The sequence below is a fragment of the Cetorhinus maximus genome, chromosome 20, assembly GCF_964194155.1.
Source record: "Cetorhinus maximus chromosome 20, sCetMax3.hap1.1, whole genome shotgun sequence".
In the NCBI taxonomy this organism is placed as follows: Eukaryota; Metazoa; Chordata; class Chondrichthyes; order Lamniformes; family Cetorhinidae; genus Cetorhinus; species Cetorhinus maximus.
In genome coordinates this window covers 23,248,379-23,262,346 of record NC_135898.1, presented here as the reverse complement: position 1 = coordinate 23,262,346, position 13,968 = coordinate 23,248,379, and the positions used below count along the sequence as shown (strand labels likewise).

At 44.2% G+C, this 13,968-nt stretch overlaps 1 protein-coding gene across 1 annotated transcript; it reads left to right on the top strand.

The window, feature by feature from the left end:
* Nucleotides 1-2,780: 2,780 nt before the first annotated feature.
* LOC144694957 (vesicle-associated membrane protein 5-like) lies at nt 2,781-7,925 on the top strand. Its single transcript, XM_078565764.1, has 2 exons — nt 2,781-2,954; nt 5,975-7,925. The coding sequence occupies exons 1-2, from the start codon at nt 2,871-2,873 to the stop codon at nt 6,128-6,130; spliced, it is 240 nt and encodes a 79-aa protein (XP_078421890.1). The 5' UTR covers nt 2,781-2,870; the 3' UTR covers nt 6,131-7,925.
* Nucleotides 7,926-13,968: the final 6,043 nt, after the last annotated feature.

Sequence of the window (13,968 nt, the reverse complement as noted above, 5' to 3'; positions counted from 1 at the left end):
CAGCAATGGCAGGAGTTTCTGGGAGTAATTTGGGAGACACAGCAAAAATTCATCCCTAGGAAGAAGAAGCATACTAAAGGGAGGACGAGGCAACCATGGCTGACAAGGGAAGTCAGGGACAGCATAAAAGCTAAAGAGAAAGCATACAATGCGGCGAAGAGCAGTGGGAAACCAGGGGATTGGGAAGCCTACAAAGACCAACAGAGGACAACTAAAAAAGAAATAAGGAGGGAAAAGATTAAATATGAGGGTAAACTAGCCAGTAATATAAAATAAGATTACAAGAGTTTTTTTTAGATATATAAAGGGTAAGAGAGAGGCAAAAGTGGACATTGGGCCACTGGAAAATGACGCTGGAGAAGTAGTAGTGGGGAACAAAGAAATGGCGGAGGAACTGAATAGGTACTTTGCGTCAGTCTTCACGGTGGAAGACACGAGTTACATCCCCAAAGTTCAAGAGAGTCGGGGGGCAGAGGTGAGTATGGTGGCCATTATCAAGGAGAAGGTGCTGAAAGGTCTGAAGGTGGATAAATCACCTGGACCAGATGGATTACACCCCAGAGTTCTGAAGGAGATAGCTGAAGAGATAGTGGAGGCGTTAGTGGTGATCTTTCAGGAATCACTGGAGTCAGGGAGGGTCCAGAGGACTGGAAAATCGCTAATGTAACCCCCCTGTTTAAGAAGGGAGTGAGGCAAAAGACGGGAAATTAAAGGCCGATTAGCCTGACCTCGGTCGTTGGTAAGATTTTAGAGTCCATTATTAAGGATGAGATTTCAGAATACTTGGAAGTGCATGATAAAATAGGGCAAAGTCAGCATGGTTTCATCAAGGGGAGGTCATGCCTGACAAATCTGTTAGAATTCTTTGAGGAGGTAACGAGTAGGTTAGACAAAGGAGAGCCAATGGATGTTATCTACTTGGACTTCCAGAAGGCCTTTGACAAGGTGCCGCACAGGAGGCTGCTCAGTAAGATAAGAGCCCATGATGTTAGAGGCAAGGTACTAGCATGGATAGAAGATTGGCTGTCTGGCAGGAGGCAGAGAGTGGGGATAAGGGTGTCCTTCTCAGGATGGCGGCTGGTGACTAGTGGAGTTCTTCAGGGGTCAGTGTTGGGACCACAACTTTTCACTTTATACATTAATGATCTAGATGAAGGAACTGAGGGCATCCTGGCTAAGTTTGCAGATGATACAAAGATAGGTGGAGGGACAAGTAGTACTGAGGAGGCGGGGAGGCTGCAGAAGGATTTGGATAGGTTAGGAGAATGGGCAAAGAAGTGGCAGATGGAATACAACGTGGGGAAGTGTGAGGTCATGCACTTTGGTAGGAAGAATAGAGGGAAAGACTATTTTCTAAATGGGGAGAGAATTCAGAAATCTGGAGTGCAAAGGGACTTGGGAGTCCTAGTCCAGGATTCTCTTAAGGTTAAGTTGCAGGTTGAGTCGGTAGTTAGGAAGGCAAATACAATGTTGGCATTTATTTCGAGAGGACTAGAATATAAAAGCCGGGATGTGCTGCTGAGGCTTTATAAGGCTCTGGTCAAACCACATTTAGAATATTGTGAGCAATTCTGGGCCCCGTATCTTAGGAAGGATGTGCTGGCCCTGGAGAGGATCCAGAGGAGGTTCACGAGAACGATCCCAGGAATGAAAGGCTTAACATATGAGGAACATTTGAGGACTCTGGGTCTATGCTCAATGGAGTTTAGAAGGATGAGGGGGGATCTGATTGAAACTTACAGAATACTGAAAGGCCTGGATAGAGCAGATGTGAGGAAGATGTTTCCATTAGTAGGAGAGGCTAGGACCCGAGGGCACAGCCTCAGAGTAAAGGGAAGACTTTTTAGAACCAGAGATGAGGAGAAACTTCTTTAGCCAGAGAGTGGTGAATCTATGGAATTCATTGCCACAGAAGGCTGTGGAGGCCAGGTCATTGAGTGTATTTAAGACCGAGATAGATAGGTTCTTGATTGGTAAGGGGATCAAAGGTTACAGGGAGAAGGCGGGAGAATGGGGTTGAGAAACTTATCAGCCATGATTGAATGGCGGAGCAGACTCGATGGGCAGAATAGCCTAATTTCTGCTCCTATGTCTTATGGTCTTATGGTCCTTCATAATTTTGACAACTTAAATTGGTTCATTTCAACAACTCCTTATCTTCCCTGTTGAGTAAAGGGGTTTTGTGGAATCACTGCATTTCTATGATTTCCTGAATTTTCAGCCTCAGCCATGTGTTTTTCGGGGATAGGGTGGAGTTGTTTCATACGTAAGATTACATAGGATATATGGCACAGAGACAGGCAATTCGGCCTAACCAATCCATGCCGGTGTTTATGCTTCACCAGCCCAACTTTCCATCTAAATCTACCATCGTAACCCTTGATTAAATCCTCCCTTATATGCTTGTCACATTTCCCCTTAAATGCATCTATACTATTTGCTTCAGCCTGTTGTAGCGAGTTCCACATTCTCACCACTTTCTGGGTAAAGAGGTTTCTTCTGAATTCTCTATTGGATTTCTTGGTAACGATCAAGTTCTGCTCTTCCCCACAAGAGGTATCTTTCTCTCTGTATCCACTCGATCAAAACCTTTCAGAGTTTGAAAGACCTCGATTAGGTCACCCCCTCAGCTTCCTTTTTTTTTCAAGAGAAAAGAGACCCAGCCTGTCAATCCTTTCCTGACATGTAACCCCACACATTTCTGGTATTATTTCCTCAAAGGAGGAAGTGAAGATTATTCCCTGTTACCATACAATGGACTCCTTAGGCTCCTTCTCAATCTCTTATTGTGATTTCATTCCTTGTAGGGTACGAATAATTCCGATATAATTAAAAAACTCCAGAAAGAAACGGATGACGTATTGGAGGTGATGTGTGCTAATACTGATAAAGTGAAGGAGCGAGGAGGAAAACTGGAAGCACTGGACGACAGAGCTATGCAGCTGCTGGAAGCCGTGAGTAAACTCTATATATGTTTGAACAGCTACATGTTCCCATAGAATGCTTTTAGATAGATCTTGCACAAACAAATACAAATCCACCAGTTTGACTTCAATCCGTGTAGAATAATGGAATCTATTATCGAGTGAATTTGAGGATTACCTGTACTATAACAAAACAGCAGTCAATATAGGTTTAGACTAACCTCCTTTTCACAAAAGTTACTCCGACCTTGTTAAACCCTATTAAGAAGTAGGAAGAACAAGCAGAGGCCATATAAAATAAAACGGTACAATTCTAAAGGGGCTGCAGGAGCAGAGGGACCTGAGGGGTATATCACAAATATCGCAGCCTGTCCTGCCCACAAATCATTGAAGGTGGCAGGACAGGCTGAGAAAGTGGTTAATAAAGCATACAGTATCCTGGGCTTCATAAATAGAGGCATAGAGTACAAAAGCAAGGAAGTTTAGGGGGAGGCGATGGCGTAGTGGTATTGTCAATGGACTAGTAATCCAGAGACCCAGGGTAATGCTCTGGGGACCTGGGTTCGAATCCTGCCACAGCAGATAGTGGAATTTGAATTTAATAAAAATCAAAGAATGATGGCCATGAAATCATTGTCAATTGTTGTAAAAACCCAGGAAATCTGCTGCCCTTACCTGGTCTGGCCTACATGTGACTCCAGACCCACAGCAATGTTGTTGACTCTTAACTGCCCCCTGAACTAGGGTGGATGTTGGCCTGGCCAGTGATGCCCACATCCCATGAATGAGTTGACCTGTATAAAACACTGATATGGCCTCAACTGGAGTATTATATCCAGTTCTGGGCACCACTTTAAGAGGAAGGAATGTGAGATATAGAGATGCAGGAATGGTTCCAGGGACGAGGGACTTCAGTTATGTGGATAAATTGGGGAAACTGTTCTCCTTGGAGAAGATTCAGAGGAGATTTGTGTTCAAAATCACAAAGGCTCTGGAAGAAGAGATCTTGATAAACTGTTCCTCTTGGCAGAAGGATCGAGAACCAGAGGCTAGATAAGAACAAAGATAGTTTCACAACCAAATGAGGGCAAGTGCGGAGGCGGACGGCATGAAAATTTGCGCTGCCAGCCAAAGTGCCTGCATGCCAGCTTCCCAAAGGCAGGTAGACAATTAAGGTGGGTAAATGGTCTATTAAGGCCAAGGTCAGAGGCTGAATGGAATTTTCCCCTCTACAATGCTAGTCTGGCAGCAGTGCCCATCTTTCTTTTAAAGCTTGAAAAGTTGGAGAGAGGTGGAGGCATCCTCTCTCTTCCTTACCTGAACTGCAGGCTGAGGTTCCTTCCAAGCTGGAAGACCTCTTATGAGTCCTGCAACTTTGAGAGCCTGCAAGCCATTCTTAATTGGATGGCAAACCCACCCACTGGCTGTTAATTGGCCAATTCAGGGAAAATCACTGCTGGGTGACTGTTTCCCACACAGTGCAGGGTTTGGACCCCCATTTGACCCCTAAGTCAGGGTCCTGACCCAAAACCTTAAATCCAGTCCCATGAGTCTTATTCTTAGTGTCAAGGAGTGAGTTATAAGGAAGACTACAGGAACATGGGCTGTTTGAGAGGATATATCTGAGAGGTGAGGAGTTCAAAATAGTTAACGGAGTGAAAAAATAACATAGGATTAGATAGGATAAACAGCACAAAAATAGGCCATTCAGCCCAACTAGTTTATGCTCCACTCGAGCCTCCTCCCATTTTTTCCTATCTAAATCTATCATCATAACCCTCTGTTCCCCTGAATTGTGAGAATATGATTCAAGGGACATCAGGTCATGGTGAAAGGCAGAGTTAAGACAAAAACTGGGTAGTTCTTCATACATACAGTCATCAATATGTAGAATGGCTTCTTAGATAAGGTAATAGAAGCAAAGGCGCTGGAATCATTTCCAAAACAATTAGATGCAGCAAAGGAACAACTTTAGAATCTTTCGGGATGGATGAGTTAAGCTGGATCAATCCTGTGATCCTGATTTGTGTTCGGTATGGATTGGAAGAATTCCATGTTTGCTCCGGATCTCAGTTAGAGTGGGAATAGGGACACTGCAAGTGACCTTACTGCCCAAGTTAGGGAAGGGAAAATTAGCTAGGGTTCCTAATCATTGCAAGTGACAATTGCTGGAAAATGCCTGTGTTTGGACATTGGAAGGAAATAGCAATGCCTCCACAGTGAAATCAAGAAACTTGAATATCTATAGCTGTGATTGCAGCCTTAGGGTTTTGCTAAACACTTTACAACCAGTGAAGGTGTACTCACTATTGTAACACAGGAAATGTAGCAGCCAGTTTGTGCACAGCAAGGTCCCACACACAGCAATGAGATACATGACCAGATTACTTGTTTTAGTGATGTCAGTTGAGCGATAAATACTAGCTGGGACTGGGAAAACACCCCCTCAGATCTTCTTTGAATTGTGCCATGGGACCTTTTACATTTACAAAAGAGGGTGGACGGGGCCTCGGTTCAATATCTACTCTGAAAGATAACACCTCCAGCAGTGCAGCACTCCCTCAGAGTTGCACTGAAGTGTCAGTTTAGATCATGCGTAAAGATCTCTGGATTGAGATTTGAACCTTGTGACTCAGAGGGTAGATTTCTACCACTGAGCCAAAACTGACAGGTAAGGTGTTGCCATTCGCCGTCCAAATTTTCACATGGCCAGTTGTGGATGAAGTACTAGAGGGTCAGTGTATTCAATATTTCTGGGCTGATTTTCTCTATTCCATGCTGGTGCTAAAAAGAAGACATTCTGCCTCCGTGAATCTTGTTCTTTCCATAATCACAGTCTATTGAATATTATGAAATATTGCGTGAAAATCCAAGTTTGTCAAATGCATTAGACAGTCAGCCACCTCAATGAGTGACGTCACCTGTTACCAATCCCGCGTTTTATGCTCTTTTCACTTGAACAATAACTTTCAGAGTTTCAAAATAGTTGTATCAGTAACTCTGTTTGAGGATTTTTGGTGCATACTAATGGCGTGTGTTCATCTTCATAGGGTAAAGTGTTTCAGAAGACAGCGAAAGATGTAGAAAAACAAGAAAGGCTTAAGAACGTGAAATGGAAAATTATTTTGGGAGTGACTGTTGGTCTTGTGGTTCTCATCATCATCATCATAGTGATCATTTGTTTTATTCCATCTTCCAAACCATAAGATTCAGTTGCTCCTTCCACAACAGAAAAAACAGTGAATGGGCAGTAGTGACCATTGTGACCTGGACTGTGGATTGCTTTGCAGTGTTAAGAGTAAGACCTGTCGTCATTGCTGCTGAGCCAAGATACTTTTAACTGTGGTACTTAGAAGTTAGAAACTAAACAGCCATGAGGAGCAGCAATTGACACCGTTAACACAATTTTATTGCGTTCTTTAATTAGTTTGTTGACTATCCATTACAGCAAAAAAAAATCAATGCAACTTAATTTTGTATTGAAATAATATATGGGATCCAGATGGGCCTGTTAGATTCTTCAGCTTTCCCAAGTCTGCCTCTCAAACAGTGTGGTTAGGGCCCACCTCTATATCTACGTAACACCATTCCAACAAATAAAATTAGGATACGATTGCTTAATAGATATGGTACTGAACTAACAACCGAGAAGTTGTGAGCTCCTAACTCGCTATACCAATGAAATTAAATTCAACAAAAACAGGTAGTTGTGGCCCCAGAAAAGTGATCATAATAGTTGGTGGACTGTGGGGAAAATCCAACTGGTCTCTAAGGGAATTTATTTCCCCCAACTGGTCTGTTCCCACTTTATATAACTCACCTCCTGACTCCCCAAAGCCTGTTCACCATCTACAAGGCACAAGTCAGGAGTGTGATGGAACACTGTCCACTTACTTGGATGAGTGCAGCTCCCACAACAATCAAGAAGCTTGACACCATCCAGGACAAAGCAGCTCACTTGATTGGCACCCCATCCACAAACATTCACTCCCTCCACCACTGGCACAGTGTGTACCATATACAAGACACACTGCAGCAACTTGCCAAACCTCCTTCAACAGCACCTTTCAAACCTGCAACCTCTACCACCTAGAAGGACAAAGGACAAATTTTATCTCTGTTGGTTAAAGTTCTCTTTTGATAGATTTGAGCTTTACAGACCAAGAGAATTCCCATGTACCACCACAAGTCTCTACTGATGTACTTCACAGAATGGGAGAGGTCTAGCCACTTTCCCTCCCTCTTTTTACTTTATCAAATTTATCATTTATCTTTGGGAAGAACTCGTGGTGTACCAAAACAACTCCTTTCTTCACAAGTGCACCTATAGCCTCCCTATTAAACAACCCACCGATACTCACTTATAGGAACAAAGGACTAAGGAGCAGGAGTAGGCCATTTGGCTCTTCGAGCCTCTTGCACCATTCAATAAGACCATGGTTGATCTGATTGTGGTCTCAACTCCATCTTCCTGTCTGCCCTCAATAACCCTCGACTCCCTTGTCCATCAAAAATCTATCTAACGTAGCCTGAAATAAATTCAATCACCCACTGCTTTCTGGGAAAGAGAATTCCACATACTAACGACCCTCTGAGAGAAAAAAATTTCTCCTGATCTCCATCTTAAGAGGGAGGCCTCTTATTCTTAAACTGTGTCTCCTAGTTCAAAACTCTCCCACAAGGGAAACATCCTCCCGGTATCCACTCTATCCACCATATCACTTATGAAAAGTGGAGGCTTCTCCATGGTCCTGAAGCTTGTCGCAGCTCAGTGAAGGAGTCTGCACCAACAGGAGAGGGAGGAGAGAAAACTATGAGAGTAAGAGAAACAAGGGCGAGGAAAGCCACTTAAGTGGAGTACCTCAAGAATTCAAAAGAATTGGAAAATTAAATGCAGTGTATCCAATATTTTGAAGTGGAGTTTAATGTATTGAAGCTGACTGCCAGATCGGTTATGTTGTAATAAAAAATCTTTTAACCTTACGGATATTGTAAAATAAAGAGTTTGAAAGGAAATGCTTACTGGCTGCATTCAGAATTATAATTCATGCAGAAAATCTTTCATTTCTTTTTCTTCCCATTCAGAGGATAATCTGTTTTACTTATTTCACTTTTATATCACACACTTCCTCCTCACTGCAACTCCGTGGTGTTGGAATTAAGATTCATTATATTGTGTTCTGCTGTTGCAGTTATTTCCCAGAACCTTCAATGTGTGACATTCCTTGTCTCCATCATTGTTTCCTTCCTACAAGCTAAAACTCAACGTGGCATCGCTTAATTATAACTCGCTGAATTAACTTACTTTCTTTTTGACTCCTGCTCTTTCCACGTTCTGTAAAATGGGCTTTGGCCTTCCATCATTAATGAGGGGATTAGGATTACCCAGCTCCTATTGGTCAAGAAGGCAACATTGTCTGACCAGCAGCCTTCCCACAGGTGCAAAAGAAAAATACTGAGGATGCTGGAAATCTGAAATAAAAACAAAAAAAACTGTTGGGAATAACAGGTCAGGCAGCATCAGCGGAAAGAAACAGAGTTAACACTTCAGATTGAGATGACCTATCATCAGAATTCATTGGTGCTGTTAGTCCCAGTACTTGGGCAGTTTGCTAAGGAGCAAAGTTAATGGAGCAAGTAACACGTCCCATTGCTCTGGGCATCATTTCCAATTTTACATAGCAGACTCCTGACTCATCCCATTTTGTAGGAAGCTTAACTCAATTGCCAATTAAGAGCCTGACATTTTTTTTGCCATTGTAAGCTTCTAAATGACGATATTTACTCATTTCTATGGTGATTTTCAAAGGGGATCTCTTATAGTTGGTTTCAGTTCACATTTGGATTTGGTGTAAGAACTGGCAAGGTGTCTCCGAACCTCAGAGACTGCCACCAAGAAATGGCAGTCAATCTGCATCTTGATCTTCTCAGTGACCTTTGAACCACCTCCCTCCCAGAAGCTTAACTAGACCAGCCATATAAATACTGTGGCTACAAGAGCAGGTCAGAGGTTGGAAATTCTGTGCCAAGTAATTCACCTCCTACATCTACAGCTACAATTCCCTTCATCTACAAAGCAACTGTCAACAGTGTGATGAAATAATCTCCACTTGCCTGGATGAGTACAGCTCTAACAACGCTCATGAAGCTCGACAACATCCATGAAAAAGCAGCCCGCTTGTCTGCACCCCATCCACCAGCTTCAACATTCACTCCCTCCAACACTGGCAAGTTGTAGCAGCAGCGTGTACCAACTACGAGATGTACTGCAGCAACTTGCCAAGCATCCTTCAACAGCACCTTACAAACACGCGTCCTCCACCACCCACAAGGACAAGGGCAGCAGATGCATGAGAACACCACCACCTGCAAGTTCCCCTCCAAGCCACTCACCATCCTGACTTGTAAATATATCGCTGTTCCTTCACTGTTGCTGGGTCAAAATCCTGGAACTCCCTCCCTGACAGCACAATGGGTGTATCTACATCAGGTAGACTGCAATAGTTCAAGAAGGCAGCTCACCACCACCTTCTCGAGGGCAATAAGGGATGGGCAACAAATACTGGCCTTTCCAGCAACACTCACATTGCATGAAAGAATAAAAAAAGTATGACTTAGATCAGGAGTTGATTTAACTTGAAGTGAGCAAAAAGTAATACCAAGAACAGTGTGTACCATCTACAAGATGCACTGCAGGAACTCACCAAGGCTCCTTAGACAGCACCTTCCAAACCCACGACCGCTGCCATCTAGAAGGACAAGGGTAGCAGATGCATTGCAACACCACCACCTGGAAGTTCCCCTCCAAGCCACACACCATCCTGACTTGGAAATATATCGTCGTTCCTTCACTGTCGCTGGGTAAAAATCCTGGAACTCCCTCCCTAACAGCACTGTGGGTGTACCTACATCACATGAACTGCAGCAGTTGAAGAAGGCAGTTCACCACCACCTTCTCAAGGGCAATTAGGGATGGACAATAAATGCTGGACTAGCCAGCGACACCCACATCCCATGAATGAATAAAAAGAGTGAATATCCAATCGATAAAGACAAGCAAAGGGATACAAAGAAAGTAGTTAGAACTCCAAAAAAGGAATACATGGATTGTCAATGGCAATACTTTTACAAGTAAATTAAGAGAAAGAGGGTGATTAAGATTAATGTGGGCCCCTTAAATTCAGAGGCAGATAATATTGTAATCGAAAATCAGGAAAAGGAAGAGCTGCTTTGCTTTGGTCATCATAGTAGAGGAAGAGGATACAGAGATACAAGGAAAACTAAAAATAAATCAAATAGAGGAACTTAGTTGACTCAAGCAGAAAATGAAATTGAGATAATAATGAATTAAAGATTAATACATTTCCAGGAGCTGATGGTTTCCACCAAACATTATTAAATTAAGTTTAGTTGTGACCTTTCAAAAAGCTCTTGATTCAGGAATTGTTCTCCTAGAATGGGAAACTGCCAATGTTACTCAATGATTTAAGAAGGGTAGGAGAGAGAAACTAGAAAATTATAGGCCCTAAGGGATAGAGCGACTAAGCGCCTGAACAAAAAGATCTGCTCAGAATGAGCCAACACGTATCTCGTGAACCCGTTTAAGCTTTTTGAGGAAGTAACTGTAGTGGGAGTCCTAGGCCGGGATTATCTAGGATCTTTTAAGACGAGTTCGGAGATGGGAAGGCTGCCAAAATGCTGTGGGTAGGCAGCGGGTAGTGTTCCCAATGCCTTCCTGACAATTTGCCAGGAAGGGTGGCAGATGATCCTCATGCCCAGAGTCCAATTGAGCCATTTAAGTGGCCAATTGAGGGTTTCTACCCGCCTCTGCTGGTTTTTCGCCAGCGGTGGGGCCTTCTGCCAGGTAAATCCTGTGGGTTCTAGGGTGGGGGGAGGCAGGCTTCTTTTTGGGCACACTTTAGCCCACGAAGGGGCCACCCCACGCCCCGCAGCGGCAATAGCCCCAGCATCGGTGCCATCTGGCCTCACCAACTTGGGGCCCCATTGTCCACATACCCCTGATTGCCTGGTTGTGCGGGTGCACATCCATCGCTGAGTCCTCCTCCTCCAGGTGCAACCCAAGCAGCAGCCACTGGTGGCGCTGCTGAGCTGCCAGCTTTCTGATTGGGCTGGCAGCTCTTGGGGGCAGGCTGCCATCCTTAATTGGATGGCAGGACTGGCAGCAGCTACTTAATTGGTTGCTGTGCGTAAAATGGGTCCCATCGCCTGCCAAAGCAGGGTCATCCCAACTTTAGCAGAATGATACAGGGCTGAATTTTGCCCTTGATGGGCGGGCGGGCCCGACCGACTTGGCGGTGGGCGGGGAGCTGATCCCCGCCGCCGAAACAGGCCCCACCACTATTTTACGTGGGCGGGCCAATTAAGGTCCGCTCAGCGTGACGCCAGACAGGAAGCGCTATGCGCTTCCTGTGCGGGCAGTGGAGGGGGGGGGATTCCCCAACTGCGAGAGTGCACTCTTTCACGCATGCGCATGAAATAGCGCACGTCTCCCTGAGGCTAAGTGGTGCCTCAGGGAGATCGCTGAAAGGTTGTGAAAGTTGAAAAATAGAAAAATAAAAAAATCATTAACATGTCCCCCTCATGTGAAAATGTCACACGAGATGGGACATGTTAATAAAGTACACAAAAGCTTTATTAAACTTTTTAAAATCCAAACTCAAACCTCATCCCGCCAGTGGATGAGGTTTGTTAAAAGATCACTTACCCGCCTGCCCGTTGGGCCCGTGCGCCGAGCCGAAGATCGCACGGGCTCCTCAAAATCGTCGCCACTTGCTGACTTAATGGCCTTAACAAGGCCTTTGATTAATGACGGGCGCGTGTCGCGCTGCATAGCGCGCCCACCGATCTAAACATCGCGATGGTGCGCGCTGATGTCGGGACGCTCACGCGACATCAGCTCATGACAGTTTAAGCGCTGATTTGCGGGCTCCGCCACCCGCATGTCAGCCAGAAAATTCAGCCCTGTGGCTAAGAGGGTTAAATGATGAAGACAGAATGCACTGACTGAGCTTCCATTTCCTTGAGTTTAGAAGATTAATGGGCGATCTAATTGAGGTGTTTGAGACGACTTAAAGGATTTGATATGAAGAGAAACTATTTCCTCTGATGAGGAGAGTCCAGAACAAGGGGGTTATAACCCTAAAATTAGAACTAAGCTGATCAGGGATGATGTCAGGTGGCAGTTCTTTACACAAAGGCTAGTGGAAAATTTTCCCCCAAAAAGCTGTTAAAGCTTTGGGCCAATTGAAAATTTCGAAATTGAAATTGGTAACTTTTTGCTAGGCATTAGGTATCAAAGGTTACAGAACTAAGGCGGGTGAATGACTTTAAGACACAGATGGTGTGACTGAATGATGGAACCAGTTTTGGTGGGCTGAATGGCCTCCTCCTGTTCCTACGAGCAGGGACTTTGGACTAGGATGCTGGACATGAGCCAGTGTTCATTGTTATTCATTCGCTGTGCACCAAATGTGTTGCATGTCCTCCAACTTTACCCAAACAGGCGTACGTGAGCCCAGACAGAGATTTGGTTGACATCAGAGCCCAGCCTGATTCTATCCCCACCCTGAGTTCCAACAATACACAGTGAGCACCGAATAATGTTTAGGAATGAAAACAATACCTAATATATTTCTTTGCCCCCCCCTCAACAAGAGAGTTTTTGGTTCACTTGTTCCAACTGTTAGATTGGCTGAGGATCAAGTGTTCCTGCTCAGGTAAATGGATGATTCAGACCTGGGACATTGTGGCTTCACATGGTTCACTTAATACACTTTTTTTACCAACTGAACTAACAGGGAGGTAAACAGCTGAAGTTCAAAGAATAAATTACATATGAATCCATGTACTGGGAGTTAGTTACTCATGACTGGCCTTCACATCAGCCTTGACTACATTATTTTACCTTTCATTTCCTCCCTCCATTTGTTCAATGACTCTGAGTTCAGGGACAGTTACTCATGTGTGATACTCTCCTCGGGTGGGTAAACAATGGTGTAGACATCCTGTATATATAGACATCCTGGATGTGTAGGCTATAGAAAATGTGTGGGAGCATGCACAAGTGACCAGGAGGAAGCGATTGTTCACAGGGATAGAGTCATTACAGCCGTGCGTTCCTCAGTGATGACTTCAATGCCAGGAGCTGAGAGTTCACCAATTTGAAGAAATCGTAAAACAGACCTTATGTTCTTCAGACAAACCTGTCAGTCATTGGGTCTGTGCCAGCTCTCTGTAAGATTCATTCAGCTAGTCCCACGCCCTCACCTTTTCCACATACCCGTGTGAATTTGTTCTCTCCAGATAGTTATCCAATTTCCTTTTGAAAGCCACAATTGAATCTGCCTCCGCCACACTCTCAGGTTGTACATTCCAGATCCTAACCAGTTGCTTTTTTTCATGTCACCTCTGGTTTGTTTGCCAATCACCTTAAATCTGTAACAAAAACAAAAAATGCTGGAAAAACTCAGCAGATCTGACAGCATCTGTAGAGAGAAAGACAGAGTTAACGTTTTGATTCCGTATGACTCTTCTTCAGATCTAAAGAGAAGTACAAATGTGGTGAAATATATACTGTTTAAGGTGGGGGTGGAACAGGTGGAGCTGGATAGAGGGCCAGTGATAGGTGGAGGCAAAGGAGAGATGGCAAAAGATGTCATAAACAAAAGGTCAAAGGGGTGTTAATGGTGGTGGTACTGGCTAAAAGAGGTGCTAATGCTGACATTAAAAGTAGAAAGCAAAATGAGCAAGTGACAGGTGGCCCTAGTGGGGGTGGGGTTCAGACCTCTCATAATTTTGAGCACCTTTATCAAATCTCCTCTCAACCTTCTCTTCTCCAAGGAGAACAGACCCAGCTTCACCAATCTATCCCAGTAACTGAAGTTGCTCAGAACCATTCTCATAAATCTTTTCTGCACCCTCTCTAACACCTCAACGCCCTTCCTAAAGCGTGGCGCCCAGACGTGGACGCAATATTCCGGTTGAAGTTAAACCAGAGTTTTACACTGGTTGATCACAACTTCCT

Excerpts from the sequence above, each read along its gene's own strand:
- LOC144694957 (XM_078565764.1), top strand. The coding sequence starts at position 2,871 with ATGTGTGCTAATACTGATAAAGTGAAGGAGCGAGGAGGAAAACTGGAA. Across the intron at positions 2,955-5,974 it reads CTATGCAGCTGCTGGAAGCC|GGTAAAGTGTTTCAGAAGAC; the intron begins GTGAGTAAACTC and ends TCATCTTCATAG.